The sequence below is a fragment of the Amblyomma americanum genome, chromosome 1, assembly GCF_052857255.1.
Source record: "Amblyomma americanum isolate KBUSLIRL-KWMA chromosome 1, ASM5285725v1, whole genome shotgun sequence".
Lineage (NCBI taxonomy): Eukaryota > Metazoa > Arthropoda > Arachnida > Ixodida > Ixodidae > Amblyomma > Amblyomma americanum.
In genome coordinates, this window is record NC_135497.1 from 324,598,945 (window position 1) to 324,614,577 (window position 15,633).

Sequence of the window (15,633 nt, forward strand, 5' to 3'; positions counted from 1 at the left end):
GAAACATTCGGGTATTTATTTGCGTGAATTAAATCATGAATTGGGAGTCGTGCCTGCATGCAATACGCGGCCGCCACCAGTCATCGAAATGAACCAAACGCAGTCCTCGGCGAGCACGGTTAACATAAGTTGCGCTTATCGAAGTACTTTGCTCTTTTAAAGTGTCTCCGAGACTCCTACGAGAAATGTGCAGAGTGGTCATGGCAGCAGACTGCTGAGTTCTCAGTTCACAAAATGCCTTGTTTCTTTCTTTCACATTTCAGTGCGCAGATAGCACAGGTTCCCACTGAGGGAAAACCCAGCTTGCTGCGTAAATAGCTCCCAGTGAGGGGGCAAACGGACTTTAGGCCTAGCAGGCACCAGACACTGTGTTCAGCTCACTTCGAGTCAATCACCTTCGATGCTTCGTATCTCAAATGAACTGCCTGCGTAGCAGCACTACACAATCACAAAGTGCACAAAACATCCATAAAAACTACAGCGGTGAAAACGAAACTGAACAGCCAAACAAATCCGATCCGTAGCATAGTCAGCAAGCCACTAGATGTCAGTTCGGTGTGCTGTCTTCCCGGCATGCCTCAGGCGTCCATGGCCGCAGCGGTGGCTGAGTGTTTATGGTGCTTGGCTGCTGGTACGAAAGACGCGGGTTCGATCCCGGCCGCGGCGGTCGAATTTCGATGGAGGCGAAATTCTAGAGTCCCGTGTGTTGTGCGATGTCAGCGCACGTAAAAGAACCCCAGGTGGTCGAAATTTCCGGAGGCCTTCACTTCGGTGTCTCTCATAGCCTTATACCCCTGTCACACGGGACTTCTTCACGGCCTTTGCCATAAAGTTGTCTTATTGCACTAAAGGAGGAAAACCGAAAAGGAGCAGCGACGCTGCTACACGGCAAATCCAAAGGAGCTAGAACGCGGCCTCCGTGAATGCCAAAAGTCACCGCTGTGTGTGAAGCGGCGCTAGTAACATTATGAAATTAAAGCAGACGGTAGCACTTCAGCTAAGAGTGCTTTTGTTTGTGTTGAAAAAAGTAGCTATCATGATAATAAACGAGCGTTCTGACGGTGAGAAACGGATATTTTGAAACAAAGTTTCTTTTTTTTTTCATCGTTCTTTGTGCGTATTTCAAAGAAATTAGGTTGTGCCTGGTTAGCGTGCTGCCGTAATCATGAGCGACGAATCGCAAGACGTTAGAAAGAAGTGTGAAATTGCCATGAAGATTGCCGCTGTGGCATCATTACGCGCGGCGGCGGATGCGGCTAAGGCGCACGGTGACGCACTGGAAGAACAACTTCTCGCAAACATTGCCCATTGCAAAGCCGTCGCGTTGCTTCCGCGAACTGTGCACCGCAGTAGGTGGGTGTATCCCCGCAACGAGGGATGGTTTGAGGATACTTTGCCGAACCTCGGAGACCAGCATTTTCGGCAGGCGTTCCGCGTTGGCCCGGCTGCTTTTCGGTACCTTGTGGAGCGGTGCCGACCTGCAATGCAGCGTGAACATACAAATATGCGGGAGGCCATCAGTGTAGAAAAGAGAATCGGCATCGGCCTTTTCAAGCTCTGCTCAGCTGCCGAAGACCGGGTGGTAGCTATAGTCTTTGGTGTTGGGCGGTCAACTGTGAACACTATATATAGGGAGTTTGCCGAGACTGTGGTGGATGTGCTCGAACCGGAGTGGGCCCGAATGATGGCACCAAACGAGATGAATGAACATGTTAGCGAGTTTTACGCTATGACAGGATTCCCGCAAGCAATGGGGGCCTTGGATGGCTGCCATTTCCCGCTGTCTCCACCCCACTTGAATGCAGAGGACTATAGGAACTACAAAGGCTGGCAAGTGTTTTTTTCTTGGTTTTCCCTTGGTTTTTCCTTAGTGCATTACGTAGTTGGCATAACTGATGTGAAACAAGGTAGCTTTTACAAAACGTGAATTTACCTTCATGGCTACTTACAATGCTGCAGCATTCTTTCAATGAGTATTTAATTTTCATGGATAAAAAAAATCCTTCGCAATCTAATATCACCTTTACAGCCTGTCACCTCTATTTATAATCTTATTTTCAGTAATCATATGTATACAAATTCGGCTTCATCCACACACAGCCATGTATACTGTTGTCCACATCTAAGGTGAATATGTGTGCTAATTCTATTAGATGCTCACAAACTATTGAGCAGGTGCAGGCAAGGCATGGAGCTGTCACTGCTCTCATGCGTCTTGCACAGCCACAAGGATGTGAACATTACTCGCGTTCGATGTCCTGAAGCGCTTCTGTTTTCACCTTAGAAGTAGACGACCCGCTACAGCATTAGGCTTCTGATCTACTGTTTTTAAATACACGCTAAATAGTTCCATCATGTAACCTAGTGCATACAAAATGCTCTTTTCTTTTGTGCAGGTACAGTGTCATCCTTCTGGCCGTTGTGGACCATAAATACCGGTTTCGGTATGTTTCTGCAGGCAGCCCAGGACGATGCCACGACTCCCATGTGTACAGTCAATCGGATCTGGCTGAAACAGTTGAACGGCCGCTATTCAAGACGCCGGTCACAGTGATTAATGGCACTGCTGTGCCCCCGATTATCCTTTGCGACCAGGCGTTTGCCCTGACAGGGCATCTCATGAAACCCTTCCCGCATAATGGCCCTTTACAGGAGGAAAAAAGACTGTTCAATTACCATCTGTCCAAAACACGAAGGATTGTTGAAAATGCTTTTGGTAGAATGAAAGCCCGCTTTCGATACACCATGAAAAGGATGGAGTGCGAGATCAGGCATGTGCCTGTGATTATTAGAGCCTGCTGTACACTTAACAACATGTGTGAAGATTTTGGTGCCCGGCTACCGCAGCAATGGTTGGATGAGGTTTCTCAGCATGACAGAGCTTTTGAACAACCTGCTCATACTACGCAGTTAGAAGTTGATAGTGGGGCTAGTGTTCGGGCAGCTCTTGTGCATTACTTTCAGCAGCTGCAGTAGAAGGCCGCTTAACATGACGAAGAGTGCTGCCCATGTTCTGTACCTCTAAGCAGCATACCTAATCCTAGGTAGCATTTGGTATCAATGTGGGACTGCAGCAGGTCTAGTTTTGTGTCTTGCTACCTTCCACTGAAAACCTTCCTGAAGGAGTGGTTTTCTTGCACAAACAAAATCAGAAGAATGGGTTACCCCAATCACCACGTCAACTTCTTAACCTAGATGTCTAACAGCCAGGTTAATTAACTGACTTCAGTGGGGTTTCCCAACCAATTTCGTTGGTGTGAGAAGCACTCCTTCAGGGCAATTTCTGACGTGGCATGATCTGGACATGGTTAGCCTCGTGCAAGACACACAAACACTGATATGGATATATGTGTCAATATGCGTCTTGTGTGAACAAATGTCTTTGTATACAGTGTCAGTACTTTCACAATTAGTTATTGCTAGTGCGAGACAGTGCACATCAATTTTGCCTTGTTCTTTCACCCTTGCCTTTTCTGAGGTGCTTTTTGTCGCTTTGTTGTTAAACTTGCACAGCTGTCAGTACTGTATCGCAACACTGCTTTGTGCCTTTCACGCAGCCTGTGGCCCAATAGTAGCATGTACATGAATGCAAGCTGAGATTTATACATTTTATTTGTTCAGGAAGTCCTTCAGCACCTGAACGAGGTCTTCTTCGGCTTTTACTTGTCGTTCACGAAGCCGAAGCTCTTTTTCTCTATACTCCTTGAGATCCTGTCGCAGGAGACGCTGCTCCTCCAGCAGACATTGCTGGGTTTCTTGGGCTGACGAAAGTGGTCGCTTCCGCTTCCGCTGCTGGCGGCTGGTAGTAGCCATAACTGTGGTAGTGCTTGCTGTGGCCCGCAAGTGTGGTGGAGGGTCTTGCGCAGGGTATTCTGCAGCAGCAGATGTGCCAGCTGCCTCAGTCGTTGGTTCAAGCTCAAATGAGCTTTCATGAATGTCGCCAGTCTCCATGGGGGAGATAATCTGCATGAAGAGCGTTTGAAACAATGATGAAACAATAACAGGAGGTCAAGCACATGCTCGCAAAGAAATTGAACAAATAACCCTCAAGCTATGCTTTCTTTCAGGGCTCTGATAAGTGTTGTCCATGAAAACATTTATGTTTACAGTGGTGAACCATTTTTTGTCTGCCGTCACAAGAGTGTTACAACTGAAATGAGCCTCTGTCCGTTACACCTCAGTAACAAACAGAGCTGTAATCATCTGCTGATATGTTTTAACTTGGCATTTAGCATGATTTACCTGTCTTGCATTCATTGTTTGATACACCTTCATGCCATAACGTATGTAAATGTGTTATCTTTTTGTCCGCCATTACAAGAGTGTTACAACCGAAATGAGCCTCTGTCCGTTACACCTCAGTAACAAACAGAGCTGTGATCACCTGCTGATATGTTTTAACTTGCCACTTAGCGTGATTTACAAATCGTGTATTATTCATATGTTTGATACACCTTCATGTCATAACATATATAAAGGTGTTGTCATCCAAAATAAACGATACAAAGCCTTCGATCAGCAACTTATGAACAGTGGTTTGTTGTGCAGTGCGGCTTCAGACTCCAACCAATAAAAATTTGCAAATCTGGTATTATTCATATGTTTGACACACCTTCATGTATAACATATATAAAGGTGTCATCCAAAATAAATGATACAAAGCCTTCGATGAGCAACTTAGGAACAGTGGTTTGTTGTGCAGTGCGGCTTTAGACTCCAACCAATAAAAATTTACAAATCTTGTATTATTCATATGTTTGATACACCTTCATCTCATAACATATGTAAAGGTGTTGTCATCCAAAATAAATGATACAAAGCCTTCAATGAGCAACTTATGAACAGTGGTTTGTTGTTGTGCAGTGCGGCTTCAGACTCCAACCAATAAAAATTTACAAATCTTGTATTATTCATATGTTTGATACACCTTCATCTCATAACATATGTAAAGGTGTTGTCATCCAAAATAAACGATACAAAGCCTTCGATGTTGAGAAGTCGTCCTTGCAGATGGAGATTCATATTCTTCCAAGAAAATTACGTCTTCGACTGTGCTGACAGGTTGGCAGCTGCTCTCTTCCACCAGAGAGCGGTCGTAAAGCCTGCCAGTAAACTGGCAGGCTTCCCAAAAATCTGTGCAGCTCCCAGTTGAATGTCCAGGGTATGGCACCTTGGCCAGTGTGCTTTCGTGACCACCTCCTGCAAACAGTCCCATGAGCACTACGATCTCAACACTCAGGCAGTCAAAAGAGTATCTCGTACAAATGCCCATTTTAACTGCTGCTACTGAATAAACAAGGCTACTGCGGCAAGTACGCATTTTCGCACACTGCACGTTGTGTGAAAAGCAAGCTGCCCCAAACCCAATGCAGCAGCCGCTCGCGCATAATGTGAGTCAAAACTTTGCCTCACCTGTCGCATGTTTTGAAAGCTGCCGCGCGGTTATAGCACAAAATTTCGCAACACGTAGGGATCTAATATAAATCCACGGTTTATATAAAGGTAGCACTTGGCTATGTTCACTACTCACCGATATTCTGTTGTCAGGTTTTCTATTTTTGAGTGCACCTGCTCCTTTGTCTTTGCGATGCCTTGTTCGGTCAGTGAAGTAGCAATGGCCTCGTAAACGAGCCCGTTCCGTTTCTCGCCCCGCAGTTCTGAGAGGTGGTCTTCCCAGAGACGGATAAGTGCCCAGGTTTCGCGCTCCGGCCAGTGGGTGCGCGGTCCTCTCGTTTTTTTTTTTGCTGCGCACTTCTGCGCGCCCAACTCGGCTGTTGCCTGTGAGGCCTCAATACTACCTGCCTCCATTAAAATTTTGTACAAAATTAAAATTAAATACGGTTAAAAACAAATCACTTTAAATATATAAAGGAGTTCAACTACATGCGAGCGGGAAAACAGAAAACACAAGCAAACAAAAAAACACGCACACAACAAAGAGCAAACGAAGAAAAAACAGCAAAGCGAGATGCGCAAGCACGCGTGTGTCGATGCGGCTGCTGAAAAGCGTTCAAGTCCATTCTTAGCAGTGTGGATGTCATTAGCCATAGCCTCCTCTACGGTTAAGTGCACTGTAGCGCAAAATTAACCATTAAATACGATAAATTAGATATTTTTTTACGGTTCCAAAACTAAAAATTGCGTCAACTTTTTTATTCTTTGAGCTCGCTAGCTGGCGCTGCCGTCTGGGTTGCTCCTTTAAGCAACTTTAAGGCCGCTGACGGCCGCCTTTATTGCTACGGACCTTTATCGCAAAGGTCTCGACGCTTTGCCGTGTAGATGCGCGTCACGCGCCTTTGGGGCAAAGGACCTTAATTTCTAAGGCCTTACAAGTGCCCGTGTGACAGGGGTATGAGTCGCTTTGGGACGTTAGGGCTCATTCAGACTTGAGAGTGGCAGAGGTCGCGCGACTGTTTTGGTCGAAAAGCGACAGTCGCAAACGGTCGCGTTGGTCGAAAAGGAACAGTCGCGGGCCAGTCGCTCGCTGCTCGATTTTGCAGCCTCGCGACTGCGAGTCGCAAACCGTTGAACCAATCAGCGAGCGAGCCGAGCTTTCGGCAACGACGCCGCTCGCGGGTGCGCCGAGTTGCGCTATCTGCTCCTTGGCGACCGTAGTCGTCGCTAAGCCTAGCCGGTTTCACATCGATGTCGCAGCCGAGGGCGCTTCGGAACTGACCAGCGCTGTAACCAAGATGCTACTTTCGTTACGGCTTTATTGTGAGCCCTGTCTCATGATAATATAAAAATACGCTCGATTTCCGCGACGCCTTCAGCAGCGGGGAAAGCAGACGCCAGGCGATCGAGCCGCTTTGGGCAATAGCAGCAAAGCGGCTATGAGAAGAAATTTGCTTGTATCCAGCAGCTCGGTATTGGCCAACGGCCCTAAAATTGATTCATTTTTGAATTTCGACTTCCCAGAGCATGGTATGAACGCGAACAAACAACATACTAGCGCATTTTTCTCACGCTAGCGGCCGGCATCCAGGCTGGCTGCAGGCCGCTTGTAAGTACGGCCGCGGTGCGCATTGCCGCTATATCTTCCTCTTCGCTCAAGTTGTCGCAGTACATTGCTAATATCGAGGGACCAGAGCACTTTCGAGGGACAAGCGCGGGCGCTGGAGACGCGGCCAAAGCAGACGAAACTCTCGAAAGCGCGCGAGCGGCGTCATTCCCAAGAGTTCTCATTTCAGACGAGAATCGAACGAGAAGGCGACCCGCAGGTCGCCTTTGCAAGTGTGAACATCGGTGTTGTCGAATTGCGGTATAGTCGCAGGCGACTGCTGGTCGCGCGACCTCGGTGACTCTCAAGTGTGAATGAGCCCTTAAGCTCCCATAAACCAAACCATCAGGCGTCCATGGTGGATGAAGTGAAGAGCCGCCAGCTTTCCCTCTAGCGTACAGTAAGAAACTATATGACGTCGGTGCATTGTTCCATCTGCAGCGAGCGCGCGCGCGCGCGCGTGTGTGTGTGTTTAGGGGCTGGGGCACGTGGAAATTTCTCACGCTGGTATCGGTTGGAACCTTTTACCGTCATTATTCAACTTGAGGGAGCGTTCGTTTCGTTGATTGCACTTGTTTTTCTACAGCCTGTAATTATTGTCCATTGTGTATAAAGAATTCTTAGCGTCGTGTTTGTCTCGTCTAGCTTTCTTTTGTCTCCGTCTTTCGCGCTGTAGAAATATAGAATCGGACCAACTCGCTCAACTTTTTGACCTCCAGAAGCTTTGGCAACAGATAGTCGCCGCTCCTTATTGCAGAGCTTACGGCAGGAGCTAGACGTTCCGCGAATGGCAACGCCGCTGCCAATATGAGCAAGCACGCTCATGGGACGTTGTTAAAGTTTGACTGACAACCGCAGTGGGTATGAGCGACCGTCAACCATCATTTTATGCGCTAGTGTATATGGTTTATTTGTTTTTCTTATGGCATCGTACCCACCCATTCTTTCGTGACCCGCTGAAATTTTCATATAAAGCAAGCTCGAACTTTAACTACTCACTAACTGGACGCGGCAAAGAAATATGCATAGTACTCAACCTCCTTTTCGCCTGTTTTTGTAAAGAAAAAGAACAAAGAGAACTGCGTGATGGCTCAACGATGATAGCACTTGGCTGGTAAGCCAAAGGTCACGGTATCGAACCTGGGCCTTGACTGTCACATGCCGATGGCGGCGTAATGCAAAACAAATTTACAGCCGATTTGTGTAGTTAATGAAACGTGAAGTAGGTGAGCTAGCACTGCTTACCCCTGCTATACTTTTATAAGCGACGCAAAGTGCAGCGTCGTTATATGAGGCCGGTCGGACTTCTCATCGGCTAAGACGCGCGACGCGGCTTCGCCACCGTCTCTTTCGCGCTTCAAGCTGACGGAGGGTGTGAGAGAGAGAGAGAGAGAGAGAGAGAGAGAGAGAGAGAGAGAGAGCAAAAGAGCAGGCTTCGGACTGCCATCGGCGAAATCCGTGATTGCGGCTAGAAGTGCTATGCAGTAAAACACCCGTGTGTGTCATGCCAGCGCATGGGGTCGAAAAGAATCAGTAGCCTAATACCCCGTCTCTCTTACCTATAATGGAGTGTCGGGATGTTAAAGAACACGTACCTCACAAATGCGGTAAAAATGCTGTGTTATTTGCTTTTTCAAACGGATTCATAAGCCAGCGAGAGTGTAACGTAAAAAAAAAGAGACGCGGAAAATAAAGTTTCATAAATACTATCTGAGCATGCGCAGGGGTGACTGCTTTACTGAAGTCCTTAACGGCGGCTGTTGACGTGTTTCTCAGATGAAGGAAAACGGAGCTGTTGCACCACGTGATGCCAATATAGGCTGTCGCCACTGATTGACTGTTTTCGCTTGTCTCACAAATTTGTTGGCAGTGGCGCTGAAGCTGCATTTCGCGACAGTAAATCAGGGGCTGAATGATCAAAGCATGCCATCCGTAAGAATTGTTCGGCACTTGTCTGAGGTCGTCCGTTCAGTAATCGTCTTTTCCGCCGTAATGCGGCAGAAATGGCTGCCAATCACGCTCTTTTCTAGCACATGTGCTGCTTCTGAAGCTGGAGCGTGATTTTGGGCGCCAGCTTGAACTCCCACAACAAGGCCAACAAATCCTGCGAGAGAATACTCAAGGGTGTTCCACTTGACGCATCCCAAGGAAAATAAGAACAAAACACAGTGATAAGGAAGCTCTCTGGAGAGCTGACCGAAGTGAGAGTTCTTAGCGTTGTGGGCAGTAGCTATTGGATTTTAGATGTGGTCTTCGTCAAAAGTTCTCAGCCCACATCGACCGTGGCCGAGCAGGGGCAATCGGCACAACTTCGCGCCTGCTTCCTGTGGCAACCTTCAATTGGTAGCATTGGCTTACTGAGCTCGTTGCACAATTTTATCGGTTGCAAATGGTGAAGCCAACCGCTTACTCAATGACGCTGTAGTGCTGAGCGCGAGGTGTATCCTAGTCGCTGCAGCCGCATTTTGTCGGGGGCTGATTATAAAGACGCCTGTGTGCTGTGCGAGGTCACGTCAGTGCCCGTTAAAGAACTCCAGGTGGTGTAAATTAATCCGGAGCACTACACTCCGTCGCCTCTCATGACCCTCAATGTCATTAAATAAGTTGTCATGAGCAGGGTCCCATACAGGTGTTGCATACTCGAGTTTAAATCGTATTAGTGTTTTATGAAGCAATAGTTTCAAACTCGAAGGAACATTAAAAAAGGTGCGATGTAAGTAGCTTAGCATGCGATTACCATTTTTGATTACGTTTTAATTATGATAGAAGAGAGCCATGGTTACAAAGGCGCTTAGGAAGATCTTCAATTTCTTTACAGAATTTTAAGGGTCATCGCAGGTTTTGCGGAATAGGCGGAGGGAATAAGTGTGCTTCAGGTAGGATTTGTGCATGCAGCAATCATTCAACGCGCCAGCCATGTATTCAAGTCACGACCGCTGGTGCGGGATCCAGATGCTTTATCGAATGCACCTGTGGGAAAACATTCAAACATGGGCAAAAGCGCATCTGTCACCCCATGTCGCTGATTTTGTTTGTGCCATCACCCGTGTTTACATGAATGTGACAGTAGCGCATCTACTTGCCTTTCTCGATCGGCCCCTTCTGGCGCATAGATGCGACGCGTTTTCCTAGCGCATTTCCTCCGCTTACAAGAATGAAATGCGCTAAATAGTTTAGGTGATACGATGCGATGCGATGCGCCAGTTGTCACTTTCATGTAAACAGGGCCAATCTCTTCAAAGAACAAACTGTGTAATCTACAAGTCACGTAAGCACAGCAGTTCCAGATTAAAAAAGCACCATGCCTGGCGACGTAGATGTACTGACCACTGCAGCCGCGTTCTTAATAGGGGCAGCCGCAGTTGCAATCAACACGCTCATTCGGCCGCAATCTCGGAGGTATGTTGGCTACTGCGGGTGGTCCTGAACGTGCGCACCAAAAAAAAGCAAACAGAAAGCTCAGAACAAAACTTCGTTTTGCAACATGGCACTGCGTAATTTTCCGTTTGACGGTTTGCGACTCTAGACATTATTCCAGCAGTTGATAACTAATTCATTAATCAGAACTCAATACTTGCCTAAACTGACAAATACTTGACAAACTGAATCACCCACACAACTCATAAACAACGCTGGAATAATTACGTTACAAAACCGCGCCAGGCTTGCACGAGAGAAACTACTTTATCAACTTATTCACAACATGGTGAACACAAATTGTACAAGGTATATTTCAAAATCCGAGACAAGAACAACGAGACATAAGCACTCACAAACACTGGAAGAATATCGATTCAACACAGACTGTTTTAGACATTCGTTTTTTCCGTCAGCCATTCGAGAATGGAATAGCCTGCGATCAAGTGTAACCAGCTCATCTTTAGAAAAATCTTTATAGACATATGAAGCGCACCTACTAGCTCTACAATGTGCATTATAAGCACCATTTCGTCAGCTCAAGTGCTCTGTTTGAAGTAATGAAAAATGTTCTTTCTAATGTGTAATCCATTTATGTTGTTCTTGTTTCTTTTCCCTTGTATTGTTGCTCCCATGTTATTTCTCACCGATTATTATTCTTGCTATTAAACCTAACAGCCTCTGTTCACATATAGTTGCAACGCTGTGTTTTATGTACCTGCTTTGTTGAATACTGTTTTTGCCTTTCCTGCGATGATCCCGATTGGGATTGGCAGTATTTCTAAATAAATAAATAAATAAATAAATAAATAAATAAATAAATAAATAAATAAATAAATAAATAAATAAATAAATAAATAAATAAATAAATAAATAAACAAATAAATAAATAAATAAATAAATAAATAAATAAATAAGTAAATAAATAAATAAATAAATAAATAAATAAATAAATAATGTTAGAGAATAATTTTTGAGGCCCATGGTCCCCTCCAAGAATACTAACGTTACTTTATTACCTAGAAATGACCCAGTACTTTTTAAAATTTGGTTGTCGTTAGAGACAGGCTTTCGGCGGTCAAAATAGACATGAGCCACTTTAAATCACAGCCAGAAAGGGAAAAATACAACATGACAACAAACCACTGGGGAGTGAACCGAAGTAGCATACAGAAAATCATCCGGCAGTGGACATCGGGTGTCCAAAAGCGCGCAGTGTGTGAAGAATGAGTCGAGAAAAGCTGTATAGCGTTACACTATGAGTTTTTTTTTTTTGCTGCAAGCATATTAAAGCGCCCCCGTCCGCGGCCGATCACGACTCGAGCGTGTCCTCCTTGTCCCGAGTGTACGAGTCAAACGTGGCGCGCACGCGTTCGTGTGACTCAAGTTGCACAGTTCAAGGCTGCAAATGTAGCGCAACGTGCAAGGCGCAGAGCTTGACAAGACAAGAGGCTGGACGGTGCCATCTCCGCGCATCTGCATGCAGTCAAGCACGGCGGTGTAAAGCGACCGCCGTACTCTGCTTGAGCATCGTTCCTGGAGTGGCTTGCTCAGAGCGCAAAGAAAAAAAAAAAGAAAGGACGCAATAACCTTGCAGCACTCTTGTACCCCTTTCGTAAATCGTGCCAAATGGGGATCACATGACTTGGATAGTCATAATCGGTAAATCGCACGCATCTCAATGTAGAGAAGCTTCGCAAAATGAAGCTGTTGTCGCGACAGCTTGCCCATGCGCAGCGGGCACCGACAGTGGCTTGAGCATCCACCTGGTACATGCAGGAGGTGTACGGTTCGATCGTTAGTGACACCGGGTGCTGGTAGTTTTTCTGTGTGTATGTGTGTACATGCTTTCTCGTGACGTAGTGCTCAGTTTCTCTGCGTTGTAATGCTTATATAGCACCTTCGATAAACGGCACCAATGCGCACTGGTGCGCGTTTATATCTTTGATAATTGTACCGCGGTGCGCCTAGGGCTTTGCTATAGAGTGGGTGCCTGCGCACCGCACTGGCTTGAGCGCAACTGCGGTGCAAGTTGCCTTCGATGCCACCTTTCATCGCACCTCGAGCAGACCAAACATGTTAGGAAAAACAATCTTTGTAGAGGTTGTCGTTGGGTCATAAAAACTCAAACAACACTATCCTCCCTGAAACCATCCCCACCACGTCATACGCGGCCTGCTATTAATACGAGAATCGTGTTCTATCTGATGTTTAGCAACGGTAAAATGTGACACGACATGCATTTGATCAACTGGGCTCTGTAAGCATACTTATGTTATAGACACTCTATAGGACGCATGACATAAATAGAGACGTAGCGACAGTCATCGGCCATGTGTCTACTGCTTCTCTTCTGTGCCCGGCAACATTTTATCTCTTAGTAAAACCTTCCACTTCTGCTTCGCTTGCCGTAGCCGGTGGACCGTTCTTTCTTAGAATGCGAAGTACTCCACTTTTCTTTTGGACAAAGATGCTATTTTCTCCTTTCTTAACTCTTCTCGTTTTGATTATTTTCTTACCACCCTTCTTCCTTGCAGAAACGCTGTCTATAGAATCGTCGTGTAAATTCTTCTGTACGTGACTGTACGTAATCCCATCGGCTTCGGCCGTCATTCCGAAGCAGCGCAAAAAGCAATTGGTCCATTGTCGTATATATATGATCCGTGCACTGGGGCTAAAAACGATTGCGAAACGGCGTCTCGCAATCTGCCTCGGTTCTTGCTGTTCGTCTGGCAAGCAGCGCAGAAGTTATACTTCGCTTTCACAAAGGCACGCATTTTGCATACGGGGATGGTTTTCCTTGAGACATCCCTCTGCGTTCATCTTCGATTCTATCCTTGTTTACCATTTACTCTTACTTATGACCACCAAGCTGATCTTGCGAGAAGCATGGGAGAATTGACGATTTGCACTTGCAAGGAAATAAAAATGTTCTTTTTGTTTCGCGAGTGTTATTTGTTATAACACGCACGCGTATTATGAGACCTGAGGAGTTACTTTCCAAGTCGCATAATTAATCGATTACAAGCACAGCGCAGTCTAAGGTGAGCGTAAACTTGTTTGAAAAAAACAAAAACAAAAAAAACTTCCGTCCAGTACTCATTTCGCACTTGCGACCGCTGGCTATTTCTTCTTCCTTTCGTTTCTTTTCTTTTATCCCCACCTTTTCGTATTTTTTATCACTAATGAAGAAAAAAACGTGATAATCTCGTAGCAAATGCAGGCTTGAGTGAGAGCAAGTACAAGTAAGGATTGTATCTGAGCGAAATACTTTTTCTAGCCTCCGAAAATAACAACTCCGCAGGATCGTATCAAGTTGTCAATAAAAGGTTGGAACTAACGAGTAGAAGAAAAGAAAAAGTAGAATTAAACAGTAATAATTGTAATATCTTTACGTCTTACGATGCAAAGATATTATAATTATTACTGTTTAATTCTCCTTGCAGCTACTCGTAGACATATGCGAAGTGATGCCTCTTCTATGTGTGTGACTGAGTTGAGCAGGTTAGCTTCGAAGCAGGCGCATTTGCTTCAAGATATCTGCTGCACGGGAAAGCTGGCTTCTGTTCACTTTCATTTACGCCTTTTCTTTACATCTGATATGTGTGACGCTCTACGAAAGGCTGCAACTCTTTTACTCGTGATACTTGTGTTTTTACCACCTTAAATTACTAAACAAACAACGCCCTCCCACTTTTCTCTGTTTTCTTTTGCTGTAGAGATGACAGCAAAAGCTGTATACTAACCCCCCCCCCCCCCCCCCCCCCCTTCTCCAAACACGCACCCATACGCACGAGCGCGCGTGTGAGTGTGTGTGTGTAGAGGGGAGGGTTAGTACAGAAATGATAGGTTAATGATGTGAACGGCGTGTATGTTTGTACACGATTCAGTGTTCCACTGAAGCGCCGACCATACGAAGATGGATTAGCCCACTGGTCATATCAGTGCAAAGTGTGCAGCCTTGGTCAAAAGTCACCGGGCCGGAGACTCCGCTGTTAAGCCGTGTAGTGAGGCAACCGCGGCATTCCTGAAGCTCCGAAGTATTAGAATCACAGCAAAACTGTCGCCTTCATTGATCAGGTGCTTTGGAGCTCGAGAGATAACATGAAGAGGAGCCCCAGTGCACGGCTGTACAGCGCATCTGCGGTCTAAGGAGTTTTGACCAAGGCTGTATATTCACGGGAGCGCTAACTTCCTGCACGAAGCTGTCGACCGTTACGAGTGATGTCCAACAAGATCGAATTGTCACTTACCAGGAGGAGAACACGACCGACGCTTTCTGTCACGGCAGACAGCTCCGACAATGAGAAATCGACAACGGGCTTTTACGCCGCTAAATAGCCAGAGAGAGTTCCCCTGCAACATGCCGTTACGCGACAACACTGGCACTAATAGGACTTTTCAACAAATTGGTACAAGTGAGCGCTCTCTAATGCAAGTTGCGTACTGGAGGCAACTGTGTGTTTTGCGGGGATGATCCCTCAATACTTTACCATGTCCAGTATCCCATCCATCCGTCCATCCATCCGTCCGTCCGTCCGTCCGTCCGTCCGTCCGTCTGTCTGTCTGTCTGTCTGTCTGTCTGTCTGTCTGTCTGTCTGTCTGTCTGTCTGTCTGTCTGTCTGTCTGTCTGTCCGTCTGTCCGTCCGTCCGTCCGTCCGTCCGTCCGTCCGTCCGTCCGTCCGTCCGTCCGTCCGTCCGTCCGTCCGTCCGTCCGTCCGTCCGTCCGTCCGTCCGTCCGTCCGTCCGTCCGTCTGTCTGTCTGTCTGTCTGTCTGTCTGTCTGTCTGTCTGTCTGTCTGTCTGTCTGTCTGTCTGTCTGTCTGTCTGTCTGTCTGTCTGTCTGTCTGTCTGTCTGTCTGTCTGTCTGTCTGTCCGTCCGTCCGTCCGTCCGTCCTGTCTGTCTGTCTGTCAAGCAGTCACGCAACTGTGGGCCATTGAGCTCGTGTACTGTAAAACCCTTTCTAGACATCACTCCTTAAGAGCTGTACCGGCTTCAAAGCGTCTCTTCAGGTTGATAAGTTCACGGCCTCATTCTTGAGGCAATGGATCTTACAGGTGGCTTTTCAAAGGGAAGTTTAGAATTGCTCTCTTTCCTCTTCCCAAATCATTCACCTGTGCTTTAGTTGATGCCTGCCGCTGCAGAAGAATCACAATGACTGTTTCGGCCCATCACTGTAGCAGCCTGGACCTCGCTACATCGGTCTTGTGGCTGTT

The 15,633-nt window shown here is 46.5% G+C and overlaps 1 protein-coding gene across 1 annotated transcript; it reads left to right on the forward strand.

Moving 5' to 3' along the window:
• Window positions 1-1,483: 1,483 nt before the first annotated feature.
• Window positions 1,484-2,976, forward strand: LOC144120619 (uncharacterized). Its single transcript, XM_077653219.1, has 2 exons — window positions 1,484-1,830; window positions 2,397-2,976. Exons 1-2 carry the CDS (start codon window positions 1,484-1,486, stop codon window positions 2,974-2,976), a joined length of 927 nt encoding a protein of 308 aa, XP_077509345.1.
• The last annotated feature ends 12,657 nt before the right edge of the window (window positions 2,977-15,633 follow it).